General features: G+C 50.4%; 1 protein-coding gene across 1 annotated transcript in view; it reads left to right on the top strand.

Annotated features, from left to right (window-relative positions):
* REPS2 (RALBP1 associated Eps domain containing 2) overlaps positions 1 to 25,717 on the top strand; it is an 81,429-nt gene that overhangs the window by 39,105 nt on the left and 16,607 nt on the right. Inside the window, exons 5-14 of the mRNA XM_054391672.1 lie at positions 1,532 to 1,623; positions 3,926 to 4,064; positions 5,521 to 5,584; positions 7,826 to 7,968; positions 11,044 to 11,138; positions 11,833 to 11,902; positions 12,569 to 12,634; positions 16,707 to 16,749; positions 18,675 to 18,811; positions 24,322 to 24,386. Of these exons, the coding sequence (XP_054247647.1) occupies positions 1,532 to 1,623; positions 3,926 to 4,064; positions 5,521 to 5,584; positions 7,826 to 7,968; positions 11,044 to 11,138; positions 11,833 to 11,902; positions 12,569 to 12,634; positions 16,707 to 16,749; positions 18,675 to 18,811; positions 24,322 to 24,386 (914 nt within the window). The remainder of the gene's footprint in view (positions 1 to 1,531; positions 1,624 to 3,925; positions 4,065 to 5,520; positions 5,585 to 7,825; positions 7,969 to 11,043; positions 11,139 to 11,832; positions 11,903 to 12,568; positions 12,635 to 16,706; positions 16,750 to 18,674; positions 18,812 to 24,321; positions 24,387 to 25,717) is intronic.

Below are 25,717 nucleotides of genomic sequence, written 5' to 3'. Positions count from 1 at the left end.
TACTTGTACAGCAGTAAAAATATCAGTAGGGGATAAAACCACTTAGGAAAGTGAGGGGCTTAGGGGTATCCTTTTTAAGGCTCTCCTGAGCTCACTTTTCATCAAGAGTCTTTCAAATCCTGTCTCATGCAGCCTGGCACTGTAGTGGTACACTCTAAGCAGACTGGCAGCAGAAGGCTTTCAGCTCTCTGAGTTTGCAAGTGATTTTCTTTGGTGTTTTGGCACTTGACCTATTTTTAAAACCTTGTTCTTAAGTGTGCTGCTATGTCACCACTTACTCTCTTTGCTGCAGTGGAAGGCAAGAGCCTCCTAAATTTAGCAAAAGAAGGCATTGTTACTTTGCTTTCCTAACTGTACCCCAAGCATTGGGAAGGGGTGAGTCATGTGTTGGGACAGCCAACAGGAATTAGGGAAAGAGGAAGAAGAGTGTATGGAAAATGAGGGATTTGCTGTTTGAGAGCATTGGCAAAGGAAGGATTTTTTAATTTAATTTTTTTCAGCTCAGTTGAATTCTTTCTTTCTTGCAATTCATTCTTGTGCTTTATATGGCTGTGAGGGCAGAAAATTTATTGCTATATAATACATAACATAATTCATGTAGAATAATAGATAGAATTAATATGGAATACATGATACATCCACACAATATATCAATATCTGCTTCAATATAATGAACAATAATTGCTGCGAGCTAGCACTATGGAACTGACAGCTTCTGTCAGTAATGGCTGAAGAAAGGGATCCTGCCCCTCTGCTCTGCTCTGCTGAGCTCTCACCTGCAGGCCTGCGTTCAGCCCTCAACACAAGAGGGACATGGAGCTGCTGGAGTAGGTCCAGAGGAGGGCCACAAAGATGATCAGAGGGCTGGAGAACCTCTCCTGTGAAGGCAGGCTGAGGGAGTTGGGGCTGTTCAGCCTGGAGAAGAGAAGGCTCCAGGGAGACCTTAGAGCTGCATTTCAGTATCTGCAGGGACCTACAGGCAGGCTGGGGAGGGACTGTTCAGAAGGGGCTGTGAGGACAGGACAAGGGGCAAGGGTTTGGAACTGGAGCAGGGCAGAGTTAGGTTGGACATCAGGAGGAAGTTCTGCACAGTGAGAGTGGTGAGAGACTGGCACAGGCTGCCCTGGGAGGTGGTTGAGGCTCCATCCTTGGAGATATTCAAGCTCGTGCTGGATGTGTCCCTGTGCAGCCTGCTCTAGCTGGAGGTGTCCCTGCTGCCTGCAGGGGGGTTGGGCAAGAGAAGCTTTTAGGAGGGTCCCTTCCAACCCAGTGCCATCTGTGAATCATCTGTGGAGAGGAATGATGTCATGTGAAGCACAGGTGTGTGGCTGGGACTGTGTTGCAGAAGACAAAGTGAGCTTTGGCTCTGTGGTGTTAGTCACTGCTGGATGCTTGCCAAGGTGGCTTTGGGTATGGTGGGACTGGGGTCACAAGCTGGATTCTTAACCTTGTGGTATTTCATCATTTGCTTTAGCCTAGTGGAGTCTCTGTTGTTATCTTATCACCTGTTCTTTATTTTCAATGTCTGTAGCTCCTTATGAAGTCAGGCACTCTGCTCACCAGCAAGATGGACCAGGAAATTATGGAGCCAAACCTGCACTTGCCTGTTCAGCTCTTAACCAGGTAGCCAGCTGCATGGGTTTATTTACTTCTACTACTACTAATAAAGAGAGTTCCTATTTTTCTTTTTAAAAAGGCAGGAGAATTCTCACTTCAAAAGTAAAAAGTGTTCCCAGTGGTGTTTTTGGACTTGAGGTAGAAGCCTGCTTTTCAGTATGGGGAAAAAATCAACCCCCAGAGTGGATGGGAAGAAGAAATGAAAGACTCCAATTATTTCAATTGCTGAAGTAAAATGAGAAGCACCAAATAGGAAGTTCTTTACAATGAGAGTGGGGAGATACTGGAACAGGCTGCCCTGAGATGTGTTGGAGGTCCCTGGAGACGTTCAGGCTCAGCCTGGATGTGCCCCTGTGCAGCCTGCTCTAGTTGGAGGTGTCCCTGCTGCCTGCAGGGGGGTTGGGCATGATGCCCTTTGAGGATCCCTTCCAATCCACTGCACTCAGTGAAATAGCACAGACAGGAAAACCAGACTGAGACTTTGCAGTTCCAAAGGAAAGAATTTACAAATGAGGTTATCCTAGCAAATGTAAAACATTTTCATGTAACACAGATGAGGTTTCACAGAGATTCCTGCCTGGTTTAGCTGCCATCTGTGACCCATGCACAGAATTTGTGGCCTGATATTCTGCATACCCTGGGTTGGTTGGGGTTTGTTTTTTTCAGCCCAGTTGGTTAACTCACATCTCAAAGAAAAGCAATGAAGCTTTGGTTATGTGTTTGCTGTTATGTTTTCCTGCTGGTTGCACAAGCACTATCTTCCTGCTGCCTGCTGAGCACTGACCAGGCAGGTGGGTAGTTTGCCCTCTGGAAGAATGAAGCTCTCCGAAAGGAGAGCTTTTCCTGGCTGAGCAGGGCTCACAGACTCTGAGGTCCAGAGAGGTTGTGGTTCCCTCCTCCCTGGAGATGCTCAGGACCAGGTTGGATGGGGCCTAGAGTAACCTGGGCTAGTGGAGAGGCATCCCTGCCCATGGCAGGGAGGTTGGATTAGATGATCTCTGAGGTCTCTTCCAGCCTAGGCCATTCCATGATGATTCTATGATATGAGTCTGGACCTTTTCCCTGGTGCTTAGCACTCCAGACTCTTAACAAAATTCCACCTGGACTGCCCAGGGAGGTGGTGGAGTCACATCCGTGGAAGTGTTTAAAAAAGAGCCTGGATGAGGCACTCAGTGCCATGGTTAGTTGGTTAGATGGTGTTGGGTGATAGGTTGGACTTGATGGTCTCAAAGGTCTTTTCCAACCTGGTTAATTCTGTGATTCTGTGGTTCTCAGGGAAAGATCTAGAGGCAGTGTCACATAATTTGTGCTAACTCAAAATTAAATGAAAATTCATGTCCAGCTTTACTGTGCTGCCTGTTTGGGGCAGCTTTTGATGTATTTCAGAACCAGTGCTTTGCATCTGGACAAAGAAAGGATTGCAGAGCTGCTTGGAGCCTGATTATTGGTCACTCTTGCCTTCCTTTTTTAAGAGTGCTGCCATCCAGGCTTAAATCTTGAGCACTGAGTCACTGCAGTTTAACAAAGGCATAGACTGTACTGCCAGCCCTCTTCTAGTTACCACCCAACCTCCCTTAAGCAAGTCAGTCAGAAAGCAAAGACATAAAAGGACCAAATGGCCTTCTCCACGAGAGTATTCTTCCTCCTGAAGTAGGATTTTAATCTGAGCCATGAGGAGTGGCAGAAGGTTGAGGAGGTCTCTAGGGCCTTGCCTGTCTCCCTGGCTCAGCATGGTGTGTGCTGAGTTACCTGAGTGAGTGGAGGCTCCAGGAGCCACACAGCTCCCCTGCAGTTGCAGCACCATTGATGGTCTGAGCACCCAGCTGCTCAGCAAAGCTAAATCTTCATGCACCAGGCCGCATAAAGGCACCTTCACAGGATCACAGGATGCTAGGGGCTGGGAGGACCTCTGGAGATCTTTGAGTCCAACTCCTCTGACAGAGCAGATCTTTCACTGGTTCCATCCATTTCAGGTGTACAGTTCAGGGCTGCAATTCATGGCAGCCAAAATGAGCCCCCAGCAATGAATCCAGAGGCAATTAAGTATGACTTGGACTTGCTCTTTTTTGCAATCAGCAGTACTAAGATTTCCTTTTTCTTTGGGCTTTGGTCATGTAAAACTAATTGCCCAGGTAAGGATGCCAAGGGTCAGCCTCAGCCTTAGCAGCTGAGCAGTGGGATGCTCATCAGCGTGGCTGTTCCTGCTTCCTGCCTTCTTAAAGTGTCTCTGCTATCACCAGAGAGTCAATTTTGGTTTCCTGAGCTTCCCAGTGCCAGTTGTGGCTGGTGCCAGTGTCCGTGCCTTCAGTCTCTTTCAGTGGAACAGGAGCAGCAGGACAGCAGCAGCCAATACTCAGATGACCCTTGGAGGATAACAGAGGAGCAGAGAGATTACTACATCAACCAGTTCAAGTCCCTGCAGCCTGACCTCAGCTCCTTCATTTCAGGTGAGCTTTCCCAAATGCCATGGGTGTCCAGGGAAGGGACAAGGGAGACAGATCAGAAATGCTGAGTAGATAAATTAACTCTTCTTTTAATCTCTGGAGTGAGTTTGTAAGGAAGGTGGTTGTATTTTCCTTCCTGTTGATAAAGATGTGCAGGGCAGTGTGGGGAGGCTCTGCTCAGGGCTGGCCAAGGACAGCACAAGGGGCACTGGGTGCCAGCTGGAGCAGAGGAGGTGCCAGGGCAGGAGAAGGGAAAGCTTTTTGGCTGTGAGGGTGGCAGAGGGCTGGAACAGGCTGCCCAGAGAGGTTGTGGAGTCTCCTTGTCTGGAGCCATTGCAAAGCCCCCTGGCTGTGTTCCTGTGTGAGCTGCCCTGGGTGCTGCTGCTCTGGCAGGGGCTTGGATGGATGCTCTCTGGAGGTCCCTTCCAGCCCCTGATATTCTGGGATTCTGGGATTGGGGACATACTAATGATGCTAGTTAGAATCACCAGTACTGAAGCATGTTTTCCTTTATTTATTTTTCCGATATGGAGAGAATGGGGAAATGAGGTCAACAGCTCTGTCTGGCTTCCTCTGTCATTCAGCAAGAGACACATGGTCTGACAGCTGTACTAGCATCCAGAGAATCATTAAGGCTGGAGAGGACCTTTAAGATCATCACCTCCAACCCTAACCCAGCTGCCATGGCCACTAAACCATGTTCTGAGGCACCAAGCTACAGCTTCCTGAACACCTCCAGCCAGGGGGACTCCACCACCTCCCTGGGCAGCCTGTTCCAACCTCTCACCACTCTCTCAATCAAGAAGTTTTTCCTCATGCCCAACCCAACCCTCCCCTGGCACAGCTTCACCTCATTGCCTCTCCTCCTGTCTCTGGGTGCTTGGGAGAAGAGACCAACCCCAGCCTCACTCCAGCCTCCTTGCAGGGAGCTGGAGAGAGCAAGGAGCTTTCCCCTCAGCCTTCTCTTCTCCACACTGAACACCCTTAGCTCCCTCAGCTGCTCCTTGTGTGATGCCTCCAGACCCCTCCCCAGCCTGGTTGCTCTTCTCTGGACATTCTCCAGCCCCTCAAGGTCTTTCCTGTGCTGTGGTGCCCAGAGCTGAACCCAGTGCTCAAGCTGTGGCCTCAGCATGGCTGAGTGCAGAGGCAGCAGCACTGCCCTGCTCCTGCTGCCCACACTGGTTTGATGCAGGCCAGGTTGCTGTTGGCCTTCTTGCCCACCTGGGCACTGCTGCCTCATGTTCAGCCCCCTGTCCACCAGCACCCCCAAATCCTTTTCTGCTGCTTTCCAGCCACTCTGCCCCAAGCCTATAGCATTGCTTGGGGTTGTTGTGAGCAAAGTGCAGGACCTGGCCCTTGGTCTTGTGTCGCAGTGTCTTCTCAGATGTGCTTTTGGCACAGCAGCCCTGGCCAGTGGTCAGTCATTGGAGGACTCATTTCCAGGCTTTTTTCCCAACAGGTTCTGTGGCAAAGAATTTCTTCACAAAATCCAGGCTGCCCATCCCAGAGCTGTCTCACATCTGGTGAGTAGTGCTGGGGCTCTCTGTCCAGGTTGGGGTTTTGGTTGTTGGTTTTTTTTTTTTTTAATTTTTTTAAAGAGATGGTTAATTCAGGAGTTGTTGTTTCACTGTGCAAAGTGTTTTCAATTCCAATTATTGCTCTTATCTCCAGAATCATTTTCAGGCCCAAGCAGCAGGGTGTTCATTGATCTTCCTGACATGATTGTTTTCTGGAGAGCTGTTCTGGGGAAGGTTTGAACAGGGATATAAGTGAGAGCTGTTCTTAAGTACATTGTAAGCAGCATCATTAGCCCAACCAGCTGACTGTTATCATGAAATGACACAGAGGAGAAGAACCTCTGGAATGTTTTAGATGTGTTGCTGGTTTCTTGTTCCTGGCTGGGTTTTGTCAGAAGAGGCCCAATTAATGCCTAATTTTTTAGAGAGCACAACTGCATAATTCATTAGTGCTTTCCTAATGAACCAGCAGACTTACTTTTAATGAGCTTATTTAAAAACCATTACAGATGAAAGTGCACGTGAGAAAATGTGGCAAGGGTTCTCTTCTGTGTACATGGTGCTTTGTAATTCAGTCTCAGTCTGGCATCTTGGCTAGCAGGAACAAAGAGCATTAAATGTTGATCAGAAATGCTGAGGGAGGCTTTATGTCATATCTGCTTTTATGGAGAGAGAGATGAGAACAAAAACCTTGCAAGAGCCTGAGCATCTCTCAGGGGTCAAAGAATACTTGTGGAACCTTTTCAAAGTGGGTTGTGATAATCAAAGTGATAATCAGGGAATGATAGAATCATGGAATGGGTTGGAAGGAATCCCCAAAGGGCACCCAGTCCAACCCCCTGCACTCAGCAGGGACATCCTCCACTAGAGCAGGTTGCTCAAAGCTTTCTCCAGCCTCCCCTTCAACATCTCCAGCCATGGGGCCTCAGCTCCCTCCCTGGCCAACCTCTTGCAGTGTTGCAGCAGCCTCCTGCTGCACAACTTGTTCCTCACATCCAATCTCAATCTGCTCTGCTCTCCTTTCAAACCCTTGTCCCTGCTCCTGTCCCTGCAGCCCTTTGGGCACAGTCCCTCTGCAGCCTTCTTGGAGCCCCTTCAGGTCCTGGCAGGCTGCTCTGAAGTCTGCCTGGAGCCTTCCAACCCAAACCAAAAGTGCTTCCATCCACTAGAATCCCAATTTTGTCCTTGGTAGTAGAGGCTATGGGTTTCATGTTAAAACACACAGATGGAATCAGAGAGTCATAGATGGGTTTGTGTTGGAAGTATGGACTTCACTAAAAGAAAAGGCAGTATCCCAGAATCTGTAGTATCCACTAGCTTGGGAGCAGCCTTGAAGAAAAGGCTTTGGGGGTGCTGGTGGAGGAGAAGCTCACCAGGAGCCAGCAGTGAGCACTGGCAGCCCAGAGAGCCAAGCAGAGCCTGGGCTGCAGCAAGAGAAGTGTGGCCAGCAGGGCCAGGGAGGGGATTCTCCCCCTCTGCTCCACTCTGCTCAGACCACACCTGGAGCTCTGTGAACAGTTCTGGAGCCTCTGTTCCAGGAAGGATCTGGAGGTGCTGGAAGGTGTCCAGAGAAGGGCCACGAGGATGAGCAGAGGGCTGGAGCTGCTCTGCTCTGAGGACAGCCTGAGAGAGTTGGGGTTGTGCAGTGTGGAGAGGAGAAGGCTCCGAGGAGACCTTCTGGTGGCCTTCCAGGATCTGAAGGGGGCTCCAAGAAAGCTGGGGAGGGACTTTTGAGGGTGTGAGGGAGTGATAGGACTGGGGGGATGGAGCAAAACTAGAAGTGGGGAGATTGAAATTGGATGTTAGGAAGAGTTGTTCCCCATGAGGGTGGTGAGAGACTGGCCCAGGTTGCCCAGGGAGGTGGTGGAAGCCTCATCCCTGGAGGTTTTTGCAGCCAGGCTGGATGTGGCTGTGAGCAACCTGCTGTGGTGTGAAGTGTCCCTGCCCATGGCAGGGGGTTGGGCCAGGCTGAGCCTTGAGGTCCCTTCCAGCCCTGACAGTTCTATGAATCACAGAGTTGTAGAATGGCCTCGGCTGGAAGGGGCCTCCGAAGGTCGCAGTAGAAAATGAACCTGGTTTGTGTTCCTCAGGAGAAATGCAGAAGCCAGGATGCAGTGCAGGTGCCAGAGGTGCTTGTCTGCTGTTAAAATAGCCCTTCCTGAGGTCGTGGTTCTGTCTCCCTCTCGATGCACACCTCTGTGCCCCTGAGCTAATGGCTTGGGGCTCCCGTTCCTGTCGTGCCTGCAGGGAGCTGAGCGACGTGGACTGCGACGGGGCACTGACACTGCCAGAGTTCTGTGCTGCTTTCCACCTGGTGGTTGCAAGGAAGAATGGTTACCAGCTGCCAGAGACACTGCCAGAGACACTGCTGCCTGAGTACCTGCAAGCAGGTAATGGCCCCATGGCAGGCTGGGCTCCTGTTGCCATCTCAGCAACCCATTGTGCCTGCAGGACAGGCTTCATTTCCCATCCTGAGTGCTGTGTCATGGCTCTTAGCAATGTCTGTAAATAGCTGAGGGGTGGGGGTCAGGATGCAGGTGCCAGGCTCTGTTTGGTGGTGCCCAGTGACAGGACAAGGAGCAGCAGACACAAGCTGGAGCACAGGAGGAGCCACCTCAGGAGGAGGAGACACTGCTGTGTGGTGAGGGTGATGGAGGCCTGGAGCAGGCTGCCCAGAGAGGTTGTGGAGTCTCCAGTCTGGAGCCATTGCAAAGCTCCCTGGCTGTGTTCCTGTGTGAGCTGCCCTGGGTGCTGCTGCTCTGGCAGTGGTGGTTGGACTGGATGCTCTCTGGGGGTCTTGTCCAACCCCTCCCATCCTGTGATTCTCTGATAGTTGACTGAACAGGAGCCAGCAGTGCCCAGGTGGCCAAGAACACCAAGGGCATCTTGGCTTGGATCAGCAACAGGGAGGACAGAAGGGCCAGGAGGTGACAACCCCCTGTGCTTAGCAGCAGCAGGGACAGGAGGTGACATCCCCCTGTGCTCAGCAGCAGCAGGGACAGGAGGTGACATCCCCCTGTGCTCAGCACTGCTGAGGCCACACCTCGAGTGCTGTGTTCAGCTCTGGGCTCCTCACTCCAGGAAGGACATTGAGGGGCTGTAGCCTGTCCAGAGAAGGGCAATGAGACTGGAGAAGGGCCTGGAGACCCTGGGCTATGAGGGGCTGAGGGAGCTGGGGGTGTTCAGGCTGGAGAAGAGGAGGCTGAGGGAGACCTCATTGCTCTCTCCAGCTCCCTGAAGGGAGGTTGGGGTGAGGAGGGGGCAGCCTCTGCTCCTTGGTGACAAGGGACAGGAGCAGAGGAAATGGTTCCAAGCTGCACCAGGGGAGGTTCAGGCTGGATGTCAGGAAATATTTCTTCAGTGGAAGGGCTCTCAGACATTGGAATGTTCTGCCCAGGGCAGTGCTGGAGTCACCATCCCTGGGGTGTTGAAGCAGCGTGTGGAGCTGGTGCTTAGGGACATGGTTTGGTGCTGAGCCTGCAGTGCTGGGTCAAAGGTTGGACTGGATATGATTTGAAAAGTCTCTTCCAACCAGCTAGGTTCTGGGATAATCCAGCAAGGTATACAAGGCTCTTTTGATGATTTTTTTCTCTCCCTCCCTGTCTTTTGAGGATGTGTTGAAAATGCTGCTGGACTGCTTTAGAATTTATTATGCTAAGAGATGCTGTTAGATACAGTTGCTGCTTATATCAAAGGTTGAAGGTTTTTGTAACTCATTTTATGTAACTCACAGCTTCTCCTGTAAGTAATTGCAGCAGTGAGGAGGGGATTACAGCAGTTTGTGCAGCACAGGGATGAATTAATTCAAAATCTAAGACCTCAGTAACAATGTGCAGGGAGAAACCTCCCCTGCCTATCTCCTTAGTTAGGTCTCTTTTAATTAGGAATGAACTTTGAAACATCTGTTCCATCTCAAAACTCTGCCTGACTTTCTAAGGCAAGGAGGATTAATCACAGCTGATAATTACAGTGCTGAGGGGTAGTGTTTTAAGACCTAATAAAATCTCCATTAAATTTGATGGCACAGAATATATTAAAAAGACAGGAAAAGAGCAAGTCATGCTACAGTTAGGAAAATTAAATGTTCAGCCTGGATCAGATGGGGGGAAGTCATTCCTGGAGGAGTCATGTTCCTCACAATCCACTGGCTTCATATAATCCAGTGGCTTCATATCCAAAGTGAGAAGCTCCTGCAAAAACTGACTTCCAAGTCCGAAGCACTTTCAGTCTCTCCAGCTACCTTCTCTTACCATAATTACAACCACTCTATTCCTTCCAGCACCACCACTGGTGCTTGTCCACTACTCTCACTCTGTTCTCAGGAGAAATCAGCTTCTGTGTGCCTCCCTGCAGGTTCTTCTTGGTGTGTCTTCACTGTAAGCCTTTTTGGGTAAAACTGCAAAGGAAATAATGAGTTCTAGGAGTAGGGAATCATTATGTCAATGGGAGAAGGAGCATGGGAAGCTATGGACCTTCCATGGGACTCCTCTTTTTCCTTAATTTGTCCCATTCACACTGGGGCTTTCACATTTTATTAGAATCACGGAATGGTTTGGGTAGGAAGGGAGCTCCAAAGGGCATCCAGTCCAACCCCCTGCACTCAGCAGGGACATCCTCCACTAGAGCAGGTTGCTCACAGCCTTCTCCAGCCTCCCCTTCAACATCTCCAGCCGTGGGGCCTCAGCTCCCTCCCTGGCCAACCTCTTGCAGTGTTGCAGCAGCCTCCTGCTGCACAACTTGTTCCTCACATCCAATCTCAATCTGCTCTGCTCTCCTTTCAAACCCTTGTCCCTGCTCCTGTCCCTGCAGGCCTTTGGGCACAGTCCCTCTGCAGCCTTCTTGGAGCCCCTTCAGGTCCTGGCAGGCTGCTCTGAGGTCTGCCTGGAGCCTTTTCCTCTCCAGGCTGAACACCCCCAGCTCCCTCATCCTGTCCTCACAGCAGAGCTTCTCCATCCCTCTGATCATTTTCATGTCCTCCTCTGGACCCTCTCCATCAGGTCCAGGTCTTTCCTGTGCTGAGGGCCCCAGATCTGGACCCAGTCCTGCAGGTGAGGTCTCCCCAGAGCAGAGCAGAGGGGCAGGATCCTCTCTCTCCAGCTCTGGCCACACTGCTTTGGATGCAGCCCAGGCTGCCCTTGGCCTTCTGTGCTGCCAGTGCCCATTGCTGGCTCCTCCCCCAGCTTCTCCCCCACCAACATCCCCAAGTCCTTTTCCTCAGGGCTTCTCCCAAAAGTCTCAACTATCTATCTCTACCCCAGAGGTGATCCCTATGTCCCTTTGATGGGATACCAGGTGGGATTATTTTCTCTGTGATGTTTGTCATCCATGGCTTAGAGCCCAAGTTCTGCTCTGTAGAAGTGAAAGGCGAAATGATGCTGGAGGAGGTTTTTCAGCAGTGTGTATTGACCAAAGCCTTAGCACATCTCTCTTCTGATGTTTTGATTTATTTTTCTCTCTCTTTGCAGCTTCCTTGAAGCCCATCCATGACTGCACACTGTTTGATTCCTACTCTGAGGCGTTGCCAGGGGCTCAGCAGAGTCGGGACTTCAGCCGTGCAGAGGTGAGAAGGAGCAAGCAGGGGCTTTGCCTTGAGGAGTGCAGAGGAATGGTACGGCCTTACCCTGACTGTGCTACAGGTAGCAGCAGAATTTTGAGCCTCTGAGAGGACTTCAGGAGTCTCCAAGCTTCCCATTCAGCCATCTCCCAGCACTTTGTTCAGAGTATGGAAAGGGCTGACCAGCTCATGAAGGGCCTGCAGCACAAGTCCTGTGAGGGAGCTGGGGGTGTTCAGGCTGGAGAAGAGGAGGCTGAGGGAGACCTCATTGCTCTCTCCAGCTCCCTGAAGGGAGGTTGGAGTGAGGAGGGAGCAGCCTCTGCTCCTTGGTGACAAGAGACAGGAGCAGAGGAAATGGTTCCAAGCTGCACCGGGGGAGGTTCAGGCTGGATCAGGAAATTTTTCTGCCCTGGAAGGGCTCTCAGACATTGGAATGTTCTGCCCAGGGCAGTGCTGGAGTCACCATCCCTGAGGGTGTTGAAGCAGTGTGGAGCTGAGGCTTAGGGACTTGGTTTAGTGCTGAGCCTGCAGAGCTGGGTCAAAGGTTGGTCTGGATGGTCCCCTCTGCTGATTTATCTGACAAAGCAAACTGTGATGCAGGATAGGATATCACCTTCCTTTGTGCTGAGCTGAGTTTGTTGCAGTGTTTGACTGCAAACATGAGCTGGATCCATAAATAAACAAATCTGCTTTCTTTAAGAAGACATCAGCTGAAGAGGCTTCTGCTAGCTCTGCCCTGTTACCAGATGGAAAGAAAGATGACAAACAAGGTATGCAAATAAATCAGTAACCTCTGGGGTTTATTTCCCATGAGGGGTTAAGCCTTGGGGCTTTAGTGATGCTGCACATTTGCTGCCAGGAGCTGTGCTGTGGTGCAGTTCTCAGCTGGTTGTGTGATGCTGTGCATTTAGAGAGACAGCTAAGATGAAGACAAAGGACTGGGTGAGTTTGCTTCAAAATGTGTTCTGCCAGATGTGAATAATCACAGAATCAGACAATGCCTTGGGTTGCAAAGGATCTCAGAGCTCATCTCCTCCAACCTCCCCACCATGGGCAGGGACACCTCTTAGCCAGACTTGGCTGCTCAAGGCCTCATCCAGCCTGGCCTTTCCAAAGGGCTTGGAGAGACAGGACCAGAGGGAAAGGATTGAAGCTTGAAGAGGGCAGATTGAGGCTGCTCTCAAACTCCCAAGTACTCAAAACCTGAGGTAACTTAGGCATAAACCTTCCTGTTCTTGACTCTTGTGCTCTTAGAGACTGTGACTTTTTGAGTGCCTGGCTGTTCTGAAGGTATTAGGTTCCATTCCAAGTATGTTTGGCATGCTGCAGTGTTCTAACCCTGATCTAAATGCTCCTTTTCCTCAGAGCTGATAACCTGCAGAATTTACCTTCAGATACCTGAAGTAACTCTCATGGCTTTCATTTTTTAATTTCAGCTCTTAAAGGCAGTGCTGCTCTCAAAACCATACCAAAGGAATTTCAGCACTTGACCATGAAAACAGGTAAAAAAAAATTCTGCTACTCCCATGAGAACTCTGCTAAAATATTTTTATGTCACAGTTGGCCTAAATGAGTGGAATTGGATTAATTTTATAAGATGCTTTTGCTATCATACTATTGGATTACTGAAATTAGGTTTTATCTCATAATGACATTTTCACAGAATCATAGAATAGGTTGGGTCAGAAGGGACCTCCAAAGCTCATCCAGTCCAACCCCCTGCACTCAGCAGGGACATCCCCCATTAGAGCAGGTTGCTCACAGCCTTCTCCAGCCTCACCTTCAACATCTCCAGCCATGGGGCCTCAGCTCCCTCCCTGGGCAACCTCTTGCAGTGTTGCAGCAGCCTCCTGCTGCACAACTTGTTCCTCACATCAAATCTCAATCTGCTCTGCTCTCCTCTCAAACCCTTGTCCCTGCTCCTGTCCCTGCAGCCCTTTGGGCACAGTCCCTCTGCAGCCTCCTTGGAGCCCCTTCAGGTCCTGGCAGGCTACTCTGAGATCTGCCTGGAGCCTTCCAACCCAAACCAAAAGGCTGAACACCCCCAGCTCCCTCAGCCTGTCCTTGTAGCAGAGGTGTTCCAGCTCCCTGATCATTTTTTAATATTTTATAGTTTTTTTCAATTTCTAATTTTTTATTTTTACATTTTATTTTTATTTTTTATATTTTAATTTAATTTTTTTTAATTTTTAAAGTTTCTTATTTTTTATTCCTTCTTTTTTTTCTATTCCTTATTTTCTTTCTTTTCCTTATTTTTTTTCTATCCCTTATTTTCTATTTCCTATTTTCTTTCTATTCTTTATTTTCTTTCTATCCCTTATTTTCTATTTCCTATTTTCTTTCCATTTTCTGTTTTCTTTCCATTCCTTATTTTCTTTCCATTTCTTATTTTCTCTTTATTTCTTATTTTCCCTTTATTTCTTATTTTCTCTTTATTTCTTATTTTCCATTTCTTATTTTCCCTATCACATGATCACCAATAGTTGCATGTTTTATGGGAATCCTGCAACAATTATTTGTATGTCCTACTGAGGAGCTACCTGTTTTATAATACTTTTTTTTTTTCCTCTTATATTTCATCATTTCTTCAGAAAGGCAAATCTAGAGCTGGATCTTGCATAGTTGTAGCCTTGAATTCTCTGTCTGTTCAAAAGCTCTGAAGAAATTCCTCAGCAGCAGAACTCCATTTTGTTGTCAGTAGTCAGTTCAGGATTCTCTCTTCTTTCTGTGCTTTCCTGTATACCTCAACAAGATGTCCTTGAAGACTTCAAATGTCAGCTTCACCTGCAGCTTTGGAGGCAAAAGGCTTTCTGAGAGAAGGATGAACAGAATTACAGTCCCCAGAAAAGGAGGAAAATGGGAAGGCTCTTAACCATAGCTCAGCCTGGGATCAAAATTTAGACTTCCTGTTTGTTAGTGGCATGGAATTGTGGCTGTGATTTGACAATGAGCAATTTCAGCTTTGGGAAAAACTGGCTCCTGTGGCTGGAGGGAAGCAGCATCTGCAGTTGTGTTCTCTGGGAGCTTCACAGAGAGGGAGAGAGAGGAGGATTAGCACCACTGCACACTTTAATGACAATTCCCTCTCCCTCTTGGAGCTCCTTGGAAGCTCCTTGCACAGAAAGCTGGGGTGAGTGTGAGGCAGTTTGCTGGTGACAATAATCCACTGCATCTTAAAATCACAGCAAGTGAGGGGTTGGAAGGGACCTCTAGAGATCATCCAGTCCAACCCCCCTGCCAGAGCAGGAGCAGCCAGTAAAGCGATCATTTGTGTCACTGCCAGCTGAGCTGGGAGTTACTCCATCCAAACCATGAACTACCACGGCCTGACCCTGAAAGTACCTTTCATTTTCTGAAGTCCTGTGTGGCTGTCCATGTGCCATATGCTGCTTCTTGTACTCTGTGAGCCTGAACGTGACACAAGGCTGTGTGGTGTGGTTGACACTCTGGAGGGAAGGGACCCATCCATAGGGACCTGGACAGGCTGCAGAGGAGAGCCCAAGCCAACCTCAGGAAGTTCATCCAGGCCAAGTGCAAGGTTCCTGCACCTGGGTCAGGGCAATCCCAAGCACAAATCCAGGCTGGGTGAGGAATGGCTGGAGAGCAGTGTGGAGGAGAAGGCCTTGGGGGTGTCAGTTGGTGACAAACTCCCCAGGAGCCAGCAATGGTCCCTGGCAGCCCAGAGCCAGCTGTGTGCTGAGCTGCATCCAGAGCAGGGAGAGCAGCAGCACAGGGAGGGGATTCTGCCCTCTGCTCTGCTCTGCTCAGACCCCACCTGCAGCACTGCCTCCAGCTCTGGGGCCCCCAGCACAAGAGGGACCTGGAGCTGCTGGAGAGGGTCCAGAGGAGGCCACAAAGATGATCAGAGGATGGAGAACCTCCCGTATGGGGACAGGCTGGGAGAGTTGGGGCTGTTCAGTCTGGAGAAGAGAAGGCTCCAGGGAGACCTTAGAGCAGCCTTCCAGTACCTGAAGGGAGCTACAAGAAAGCCAGGAAGGGACTTTTGCCAAGGACTGGGAGTGACAGGATGAGAGGGAATGGATTGAAGCTTGAGGAGGGCAGATTGAGACTGGAGGTGAGGAAGAAATTCTTTAGAGTGAGGCTGGAGAGACTCTGGCACAGGTTGCCCAGGGAGGCTGTGGCTGCCTCCTGCCTGGAGGTGTTCAAGGCCAGGCAGGATGAGACCTTGAGCAACCTGGGCTGGTGGGAGGTGTCCCTGCCCATGGCAGGAGATTGGAACTGGATGATCTTCAAGGTCCCTTCCAACCTAAAGCATCCTATGAGTCTATGAATCTATGCAGCCCCCTATTCAGGGTCTCTGCACTCGAGTCCAGTGCAAGCTATTAAAAAATTAGTTTTTGCCAGCTGCTAGCACAGGCAGCTCCTGCTCTGTGTTCCAGAGGAGCGTTGGTATTCTCAGGTCTATGCTGTGTAGTAGTTATGTCTGGTTCGGTATATAAATGCAGGAGCCTAGAAACTCTCAGATGTACTTCTTCCTTTTCTCCTTTCCCCTAACCTATTTGCTTTTCTGAAGGTTTGTACCTTGATTAGAAGAAGATTGGGAAAAGTACCAGGACTCATTTCAGGTCTGCACTGGGATCATTGATGTTGCTGCAATGCCTTGAGGATATCTCAGTGGACTGAACTGCAAAGCAATCACACAGAGATGTTTGCTCAAACTCCTCTGATGTTAGTAAGGAGAGGAACAGAAAAGGCTTCTGTAAACCAAGAAACAGCCTCAAGGAGCTACCCAGACAGAGTACTCAGCTCTGTTATTTTCCTGCTGCAAGTGGCAGCATATTTGGAATTCAGAAAAGAAACCAAATTTTATGATAGAAATGGGTTTGATCAACACTTAGCCTTTTGTAAACCTTTCTCCCTTCCCCTTGACTCTGCTCTGCTCAGACCTCACCTCCAATCCTGCCTCCAGCTCTGGGGTCCCCAGCAGAAGGAGGACACAGAGCTGCTGGAGTGAGTCCAGAGGAGGCCACAAAGATGATCCAAGGGCTGGAGCAGCTCTGCTGTGAGCACAGGCTGAGGGAGCTGGGGGTGTGCAGCCTGCAGAAGAGAAGGCTCCAGGGGCACCTCAGAGCTGCCTGCCAGGACCTGAAGGCATCCTGCAGGAAGGCTGCAGAGATACTTTTGCTGAGGGGGTCTGGAGCCAGGCCAAGGGGGAATGGTTTGAAGCTGAAGCAGAGCAGGGTTAGAGTGGAGCTGAGGAAGAAGTTGTTGAGTGTGAGGGTGGTGAGAGTCTGCCACAGGCTGGGGGTGCTGAAGGCCAGGCTGGATGAGGCCTTGCTGTGTCACAACAGCAGGCAGGAGTGCAGCTGTCAGGCCCAGGGCTTGTCCTGCCTTCTGGTGAAGGTGAAGCTCTGCCTACGTGTGGGCTTTGCAGGCCTTAGGACATTCACAGACAGCCAAAACTAAAGGGGAAGGAGAAGCAAGAATGAATCCTCACTCCTCACATGAGATGAGCAACCTCTCACATCCTCCCTGTGATGAGCTCTGACTCTGCAGCTAAGGTCTTTTGTTTCAAGGATGATATTTTATCAGTTCTCTTTTCTTCTGTTGCAGCTGCTCAGGAATCTAATGCACTTAGAGCCAGACCACGCTCCAGGTACTGCTTTCCTTTCTCTTCCAGGAGGAGACTTAAGTTCCTCTGCTCTTGGACACCAGGTGTATCAACTGCTGCTTTGGGGTTTTTTTTTTGGGGGGAGGGGATGCTTTTGGTGTTTTTACTGGGTGTTTTACTGGAAGTACAGCTGGGATCAGACAGATTGACCAGGAGGGAGCTGTGAGCACTGAACCCTGCAGGAAAACTGCTCCAGGACCATCTGGTCTCTGATGATGAAGGCTTGGGATTTTTGGCTTTCTGCTTTGTCAGGGTGGTGACTGCCCAGCCCAGGAGTGTTGTGGTGGAGTGCTGGGGACCAGAGGGAACACTCTCAGCAGTTTTGTGCAGTAGAAGCCTGCAGGGTGGTTGCATGTGGAGGGAGCCCCTGCACTAGCAATAGTAACTCAGCTCTCAGCTGTGGGGGTGAATCCTTTCACTGCTGTGCTCATACCTGACTGCGGCTGCTTGATGTGTGCTGGAAGGAGCCATGGACTTAAGCTCTGGTGCACTACAATTGACACTTGCTGAATCTGAATGCTTGGAAGAGGGGTCTGTGCTAGAAAACACTGTGTAGAAATGGATTACATATTGAGGCTGGTGTAGAACCACAACAGGTATTCACCTTCAAAGTTGGCTTTTTCAGTGCTAGCTAGAAGGAGCTGAGGGAAGTGCTGGAGAGAGTCCATGGCAGAGCCCCCAAGCTGCTGCAGGCAGTGGAAGATCTCCCTGTGAGGCCAGGCTGAGGCAGCTGGGGCTTGGAGCTTGGAGCAGAGGAGCCTGAGGGCTGCCCTCAGTGCTGGGGAGAAAGATGTGCAGGGCACTGGGTGCCAGCTGGAGCAGAGGAGGCGCCAGGGCAAGAGAAGGGAAAGCTTTTTGGCTGTGAGGGTGGCAGAGGGCTGGAGCAGGCTGCCCAGAGAGGTTGTGGAGTCTCCTTGTCTGGAGCCATTGCAAAGCCCCCTGGCTGTGTTCCTGTGTGAGCTGCCCTGGGTGCTGCTGCTCTGGCAGGGGGCTTGGATGGATGCTCTCTGGAGGTCCCTTCCAGCCCCTCACACTCTGTGGTTCTGTCTCAGGGCTCTGTGTTGTCACTGCTGTGGGCTTTGCCCAGTAGCTGCTGTCTTCTCCCTCCACTGGGTGAGGTCACTTACAATAAGGGCATGGTACTGAAAACTCTACCAAGACAAACACCTCAGCATCAGCAGAGGTTTTGTGTCACATGTAAATTTTGAAGCAGTTATGGCCTTGGGGAACAGTCCCTCTGCAGCCTTCTTGTAGCCCCCTTCAGGTCCTGGCAGGCAGCTCTGAGGTGCCCCTGGAGCCTTCTCTTCTGCAGGCTGCACACCCCCAGCTCCCTCAGCCTGCCCTCACAGCAGAGCTGCTCCATACTGAGCCATTTGTGTTTGACTAGTTTTGGTCACTTTGGAGCTATTCAGCTTTTGTGGATTTTGTGGAATTTGGTGACTCTTTGCTCTGAAAATAACTTCCTCTAACAGTCAGAATATTCTAAATTACCAAATGTGCCCTTGTGAGAGGGAGCTTGAAGCCACACCTGTATAAACACTGTTCTTGCAGTTGGGAAAGGCAACAGAAACTGTAAGGAGCCAGGGGGGAATTTGACTCAGATGAATTCAGAGTAGTTGCTCCAGTTCCCCTGTTCAGGTTGAATAAGAAAGGCTGAAGCTGTGATATATAAGGCCTTAAAAAAATCCCAGCCCTGAAGCATGACTTGTTCCTTTCTCCACATGGCCCTCTGCTGCCAAATAAATCTCTCTTCTTCTGAGGGGGGTACTTGTAGTCATCAGGGCAGGGAATTTTGACTGTCAGTCTGCCTCCTGGTCACTGTGTTTGTAGGTGTTGTGCACTGTAGTTGTTTAAGATGAATTTCTGAACTAAAGTACTTTCTGCTTTTTGTCCTCTGTGCTTTCCCTTAGGTCTTATTCCAGCACATCCCTAGAAGATGCCATGAAGAAGGGAGAGGAGCCCCCTACTCCACCTCCAAGGCCACAGAAATCACATTCCAGAGCTTCCTCTCTGGATCTGAATAAAATATTTCAGCAAAACACTCAAGGTAAGGGAGGGTTGCTTGCTTACTGCCCTTCTTTTCAGAGCCTTTAGGTCTAGCTGCATACTTGGCAGCTAGCTCTGTCTGCACACATGCTTGGCAGTGTGTGCAGCTGCCTGCCTCTGCTCCAAGCACTCATGCACTGCAGCACAGGAGAAGCTGCACTGCCTTGCAGTTGCACACTTCTCCTCTCAGTTGCAGTGGGAGGCAAAATCACAGTTGCTGTAATTAAGGTGTTAACAAGCTTTCCTGGCACTGTAATGGTAGTCTGTCATCACTGCCTGGCTTGAGCTGCTCTGCCTCTTTGGATAATTCTCATCAGTAACTGCAAGAGATTTGGGTTCTTTGTTAATGTTTATTCTGTTCTAGTTCACAGAATCACAGAGTGTGAGGGCTTGGAAGGGACCTCCAGAGAGCATCCATCCAAGCCCCCTGCCAGAGCAGCAGCACCCAGGGCAGCTCACACAGGAACACAGCCAGGGGGCTTTGCAATGGCTCCAGACAAGGAGACTCCACAACCTCTCTGGGCAGCCTGCTCCAGCCCTCTGCCACCCTCACAGCCAAAAAGCTTTCCCTTCTCTTGCCCTGGCACCTCCTCTGCTCCAGCTGGCACCCAGTGCCCCTTGTGCTGGCCTTGGCCAGCCCTGAGCAGAGCCTGGCTCTGTCCTCCCCACACTGCCCTGCACATCTTTCTCCCCAGCACTGAGGGCAGCCCTCAGGCTCCTCTTCTCCCAGCTCCAAGCCCCAGCTCCCTCAGCCTGGCCTTACAGGGAGATCTTCCATTGCCTGCAGCAGCCTGGGTGCTCTGCCATGGACTCTCTCCAGCAGTTCAGAAGCAGGAAGAAAACTCTCCATGTTTAAACTGGGAGAAAATGCAATTCCTCATGTGCAAACTCTTTTTTAATGTTAAACTCTTCCATATGCCTGGGGACAAGGAGAAACCATTCTTTGAGTAAAAAGCAAGGGTGGTTTGTGTTGACAGATGTGCATGGTGAGGGGAAGGAAAGAAAATGTAGGAGAGCAGCTGGAGTGAGCTGAAAGCCAAGCTCTATGCAGCAGGTTAGTGTCTGACTGGTCTCTTGGCCTGGCACAGTGAGTGGTGGAAAGAGAGAGGAGCTGTTTGCTCAGGGCAGCAGTACCCAGGGCCACAACACTGCCCTTGAACCAGAGCAGGCCTTCATGCAGTGCACAGCAATCAGCTGAGTCAAGGACTAGCTTCAATGGGGTGGTGTCTGTGCTTCAGAAGCCAGCACAGGGTTTGTCTGTGGCCAGGAATGTTTGGACTGAACTCTCTAATGTGGTGGTTGGAGCAGAAAAGAAAGAGTTTCACTTCACGGTATTGGGACTTATTTTTTTGTGCACACAGCAGAGAGAATTCAGGAGTCCTGCTTCGTGTGCTGAACCCTGACACCTGAGAGGAGTCCTTTTAGTTTTTGTTATGTTTTTACTCAGAGAAGCAGTTCCTGATCATTCACTATAGCTCCTGTTCAGGGATATTTTGCCTTCAGATTTTAACTCTAGAATATTCTGATTCAGCTTTGATAGAGAAAAGCAGCAGCTGTTCTTTGGCAGGGTGAGTCGAGTGGAGGGTTGGAACTAGATGACCTTTAAGGTCCCTTCCAACCCAAACCATTCTATGAATTTTGCCTTCATTATATATCTAAATAAAACTCCAAAGAGAGCTAAGTACACATTTTCTAAGGCAGCAAATCCTCTCTGAATCCAGACTGAAAGTAGAACTGGAAGGAAATAGACTTGCATTTAAGTTTCTCTTGGAACACAAATGAAAGAAGAATGTAAATCCTAAAAAAAAAAGTGATCCTGTGAATGAAAAGTAGCATCTTGATTGGCAAGGGGCCCTTTGGGATGTCACCACTGCTTAGCTAAGGTCATCAGTTCAACAAGGCCAAGTGCCAGGTCCTGCACCTGGGTCAGGGCAATCCCAAGCACAAATCCAGGCTGGGCAGGGAGTGTCTGGAGAGTAGGCTGGAGGAGAAGGCCTTGGGGGTGTCAGTTGGTGACAAACTCCCCAGGAGCCAGCAATGGTCCCTGGCAGCCCAGAGCCAGCTGTGTGCTGAGCTGCATCCAGAGCAGGGAGAGCAGCAGCACAGGGAGGGGATTCTGCCCCTCTGCTCTGCTCTGCTCAGACCCCACCTGCAGCACTGCCTCCAGTTCTGGGGCCCCCAGCACAAGAGGGACCTGGAGCTGCTGGAGAGGCTCCAGAGGAGGCCACAAAGATGATGAGAGGATGGAGAACCTCCCCTGTGGGGACAGGCTGAGAGAGTTGGGGCTGTTGAGCCTGGAGAAGAGAAGGCTCCAGGGAGACCTTAGAGCAACCTTCCAGTACCTGAAGGGAGCTACAAGAAAGCCAGGAAGGGACTTTTGGCAAGGGCTGGGAGTGATAGGATGAGAGGGAATGGATTGAAGCTTGAGGAGGGCAGATTGAGACTGGAGATGAGAAAGAAATTCTTTATAGAGTGAGGCTGGTGAGACTCTGGCACAGGTTGCCCAGGGAGGCTGTGGATGCCTCCTGCCTGGAGGTGTTCAAGGCCAGGTTGGATGAGGTCTTGAGCAAGCTGTACTGGTGGGAGGTGTCCCTGCTCATGGCAGGGGTTGGAACTGGATGATCTTTAAGGTCCCTTCTGTCCCAAACCCTTCTCTCAATCCATGTAATCAAATGTGTTTCCCACTCAGTCATAACTTGTAGTGTAGAAGTTAGTGCTGCTTCTAGTGCTGAGCAGAGGCTGCTTGGGTAGCAAAGGGAGTTTGCTGTGATGAAATAACAGAGGAGTTGTAAGCAGTGTAGTTTGGTGTTGCTATGGAAGCAGATGGAGTGTCTCTGCCCAATTCATCCAAAGAGCTATTTACCTTCCTGCAAATGAATTTTTGCCTGCAAGTTTTCCTCACTGATTTGCCTCTGAGGCTCCCCTCCTGCTGTGGCTGTGCCTGCTGTGAAAAGCTCATGGAATGCAGGCACCACTTCCTCTGTCTGCTTGTCAGCAATCACTGGCTGTAACCTGGGTTGGCTCCTTCCAGGGAGCTGGCTTCAGCCAGCAATGTGGGGCTGAGATTCTTGGGCTTTTCTCCCTTTTAAAATGTGAGGTCTTGAGTACCACACTTGGTAGAGGGCAGTGCCAGGCAGCATTTCATTTAAGTGCAGTGTTTCATGTCAGGGATGATGTTCTCCTAACTGCAGTCAGATCTGGAGGCTCTGCTTGTCCCTGCTGGGATAGTGATGGCTGCCAAACCAGGAAGCATCTCCTCTGCCCTAAATGCAGTGCCCACAGAAAAGGAACCAGGGAACAGTTTTGTTGGTGTGCACCAGCATGGCCACAAGAGGTGTATGGAGCAGGGCAGCCTGAGTGCCATCACAGGGCACCCACAAGACAGCCAGGAGGTGTCAGGTCCAGTCACAGGGGGTAATAAAGGCAGGTCCTGACTGACTGATCTGATCTGCTCTCCTTCCACAGCCAGGTGAGCTGCCTAGGGGGTGAGGGAAGGGCTGTGGGCATTGTCTGCCTGGACTTCAGTAAAGCCCCAAGTCTCCTGGCACTTGTCTCACCAAATCCCCAAAGGATGGCACTTGGGGGCATGGTTTAATGGCTGTGGTGGTGCTAAGTTGGTGATGGTTGGGCTCAAGGATCTTAGAGGTCTTTCCCAGCCACAAAGGTTCTGTGATTCTATGAAAAATAATTTTTATATAAAAGGGTGGAATTTAAAAACAAGCAAACAAAAAAGTTAACCCCCCACTGAAAACCCTCTCTCCAAAGCCCTGCTTCCTCAGCTCTCAAAATCTATGAAGTCAGCATTAAGGCAATTGGGTGCTTCCACCCTATGCATTTGACCTACTTTCCTCTTTTTAATCCTGCAAATTCTGACTTAAGCTAAACATGAAATATTCATCAGATTCCCGCTGTGGCAGAATCTCTTTGGCCTCTTGGTAGAGGGAGATCAAGCTGATGGTAGCACAAGTGGTAGAGAAAAGTCAGTTGGCTTTTGAAAACTCAGAACTTGGCAAGAAACCTTCCCCTGCAGCAGGGCAATAAAAAGTTCTGACAGATGCTGAATGCTTCTCTGGTGTCACTGCCCTAAGAGGAGAGCAGCAGCAGCTAGCCACACGTTTTATGTGGATCAGCAGGTGGCTTGTACCTGGGAGAGAGACCAGCTCCAGCTGGGAAGGATGGCATCACTCTGTTAGCTCTGGGAGTGACACAAATGCAGGGGCAGGTCTGTCTCCAAAGTGAAGGCAAAGAACCCAGCCCCAGGTTGGGGACTGAGCTGTTGGAGAGCAGTGTAGGGGGAAAGGACCTGAAGGTTCTGGTGGGCACAAGGATGCTCCTGAGCCAGCAATGTGCCCTGGTGGCCAAGAAGGCCAAGGGCATCCTGGGCTGCATTGGAAGGGCTGTGGGGAGGAGGTCAGAGAGGTTCTCCTGCCCCTCTGCTCTGCCCTGCTAAGGCCACAGCTGGAATCTTGTGTTCAGGTCTGGGCCCCTGAGGTGAAGAAGGAGCTGAGGGAAGTGCTGGAGAGAGTCCATGGCAGAGCCCCCAAGCTGCTGCAGGCAGTGGAAGATCTCCCTGTGAGGCCAGGCTGAGGCAGCTGGGGCTTGGAGCTTGGAGCAGAGGAGCCTGAGGGCTGCCTTCAGTGCTGGGGAGAAAGATGTGCAGGGCAGTGTGGGGAGGACAGAGCCAGGCTCTGCTCAGGGCTGGCCAAGGCCAGCACAAGGGGCACTGGGTGCCAGCTGGAGCAGAGGAGGTGCCAGGGCAAGAGAAGGGAAAGCTTTTTGGCTGTGAGGGTGGCAGAGGGCTGGAGCAGGCTGCCCAGAGAGGTTGTGGAGTCTCCTTGTCTGGAGCCATTGCAAAGCCCCCTGGCTGTGTTCCTGTGTGAGCTGCCCTGGGTGCTGCTGCTCTGGCAGGGGGCTTGGACTGGATGCTTTCTGGAGGTCCCTTCCAGCCCCTCATATCCTGTGCCTCAGTGAAATACCTCCCAACAGTAGTAACATACCAATACAAACCACAAAGCCAGGGAAACTGATGTGGTTTTGGATCAGTTGGACTTCTGTGCTATTAATTCCATGGCAGATGTTGTCTTTCTGCAGGCTTCAGTCCATGCCATCGAGTGTTGTACCTGGGGTGAGGGCTGGTGTCTACATTAGATGCTAAAGCATCACTGCTACAAGTGCAGTAATGTTAGTGGCAAAGAGCAGTCTCAAGGACATGGAAATCTTGTGGCTGGGATCTTTAACTGTAGTTAGATTCCACTAGCTGCAGCTTTTTGTAGCACCTCTGCTTCTTGTCATATCATTGTGGGGTTTTTGCAGCAATTAAATCTCTGCTCCTGAAGTTGTTTCAAACAAGGCTTTGCTCAATAAAGATCACATTTGGTTCCTGTTGTGAAGATGTTGAGTGCAGCCTTTTCCCCAGGAGTCAGAACGGAACTCAATCCAGCTGCTGTTTGGGCTGAATGTGGGTTTGTTGGGTTGGTGTTTTGATCTTCTTCTTCTTCTCTCCTTGCTCAGCTGTGAGGTCTGGCTGGCTGCCTCCACCACCACCTGCACTGCCCCCTCGACCTTCAGTGTCTCAGGTAGGCCCCAAGGTTCAGCATCTCACTTGGTGGTGCTCTCCTGTCTGTGTTCCTGCTGCAGTGGTTAGCTCAGGCTGGCTTGGCTGTGGCAGATGTGCTTCCTTCCAAGTTGATCCAAACCTGCAGCTTGCCCTGCCAGCTCCACACAGCTCCTCCTCCATTGCCTTGCCTAGCCAGGGGTTGCAGTGTGAAATTCCATCCTAATCCCCTCCCCAGAGGGGTTGTGGAGTCTCCTTCTCTGGAGACTTTGAAGACCCATCTGGATGTGTTCCTGTGTGAGTTGTGCTGGATTCTATGCTCCTGCTCTGGCAGGGAGGTTGGACTCAATGGTCTTCAGAGGTCCCTTCCATCTCCTGAAATCCTGTGATCCTGTGATTCAATCTCTTTATAGTGGAGCTGGCATGCACCCACTAGGCAAAGCTGTACCTGTGAGGCTAGGAAGGCTGGGAGGAGCTTCAAGCCTGAAGGGCATGGATGGTGCTTGATGCCTGCTATGTGCTTCTCAAGCTCTGAATGCTCAGAGGGCATCTGCTGAGGGAGCCACAGCATCTGAGAGTCTGTTTCACCTGTGGGTTTCACACATGGTGCTGAAAGGAAGAGAAGGCTGTGCCAGTTGTGGAATTAGGTTTCCAGCCATTAGTGGTGTGCTTTTAGGATGAGTTTGCGGTTGTTTCTTTCCTCTTTTTTTTTTTTTTTTTTGAGCTTCACACCACCACAGCACAATGCAAATTTGCTGCATCATTTAGATCTTCATACAGAGACTTCTTCATGTTTTAGGAAGTGATAGAGGATCAACATCATCATCTTTTGATGCTGTTGGCTCTGCTGAGTCTTTGGCAGCAGTGTGCTTCAAGTATTACTCTTTAAGGTGAGGTGTAGAACAGAAAACAAGTCCCTAGGGGAGCTAGTGGCTCAGTACGTATAAAAATTGGTGGGACACCTTCCCTGGGAAATCCCAGTATGGACCAGTTGGCCCCCAGTTTCCCCTCAGTCATTCCCTCCCAGTCCTTTCCAGTGCCCCTAAATCCCTTCCCAGTTTCTCCTAGTCCCAGTATCGCTAAATCCCCTCTCGTTCCCTCCTAGTACCTCCCAGTTCCTCCCAGTGCCCCCCAAATCCCCTCCCAGTCTTTCCCAGTCCCTCCCAAGTCCCCACCTGAGCTTTGGATCAGAATCTGCTGCTGAACCTTTGCCCAGGGAGCTGAGGGCAGTCCCAGGACAGGACTGAGTGCCAGGAGCACAAATGTTAATTCCCAGCCTTTTGTAAACCCAGCTGCAGATGCAGGGCAGAAGGTAGGCACTGCTTGTAAGAACATTGCCACTTATCCCAAATG

Source organism: Indicator indicator, chromosome 1 (assembly GCF_027791375.1).
Source record: "Indicator indicator isolate 239-I01 chromosome 1, UM_Iind_1.1, whole genome shotgun sequence".
Lineage (NCBI taxonomy): Eukaryota > Metazoa > Chordata > Aves > Piciformes > Indicatoridae > Indicator > Indicator indicator.
This window is presented reverse-complemented; position numbering and strand designations above follow the sequence as displayed.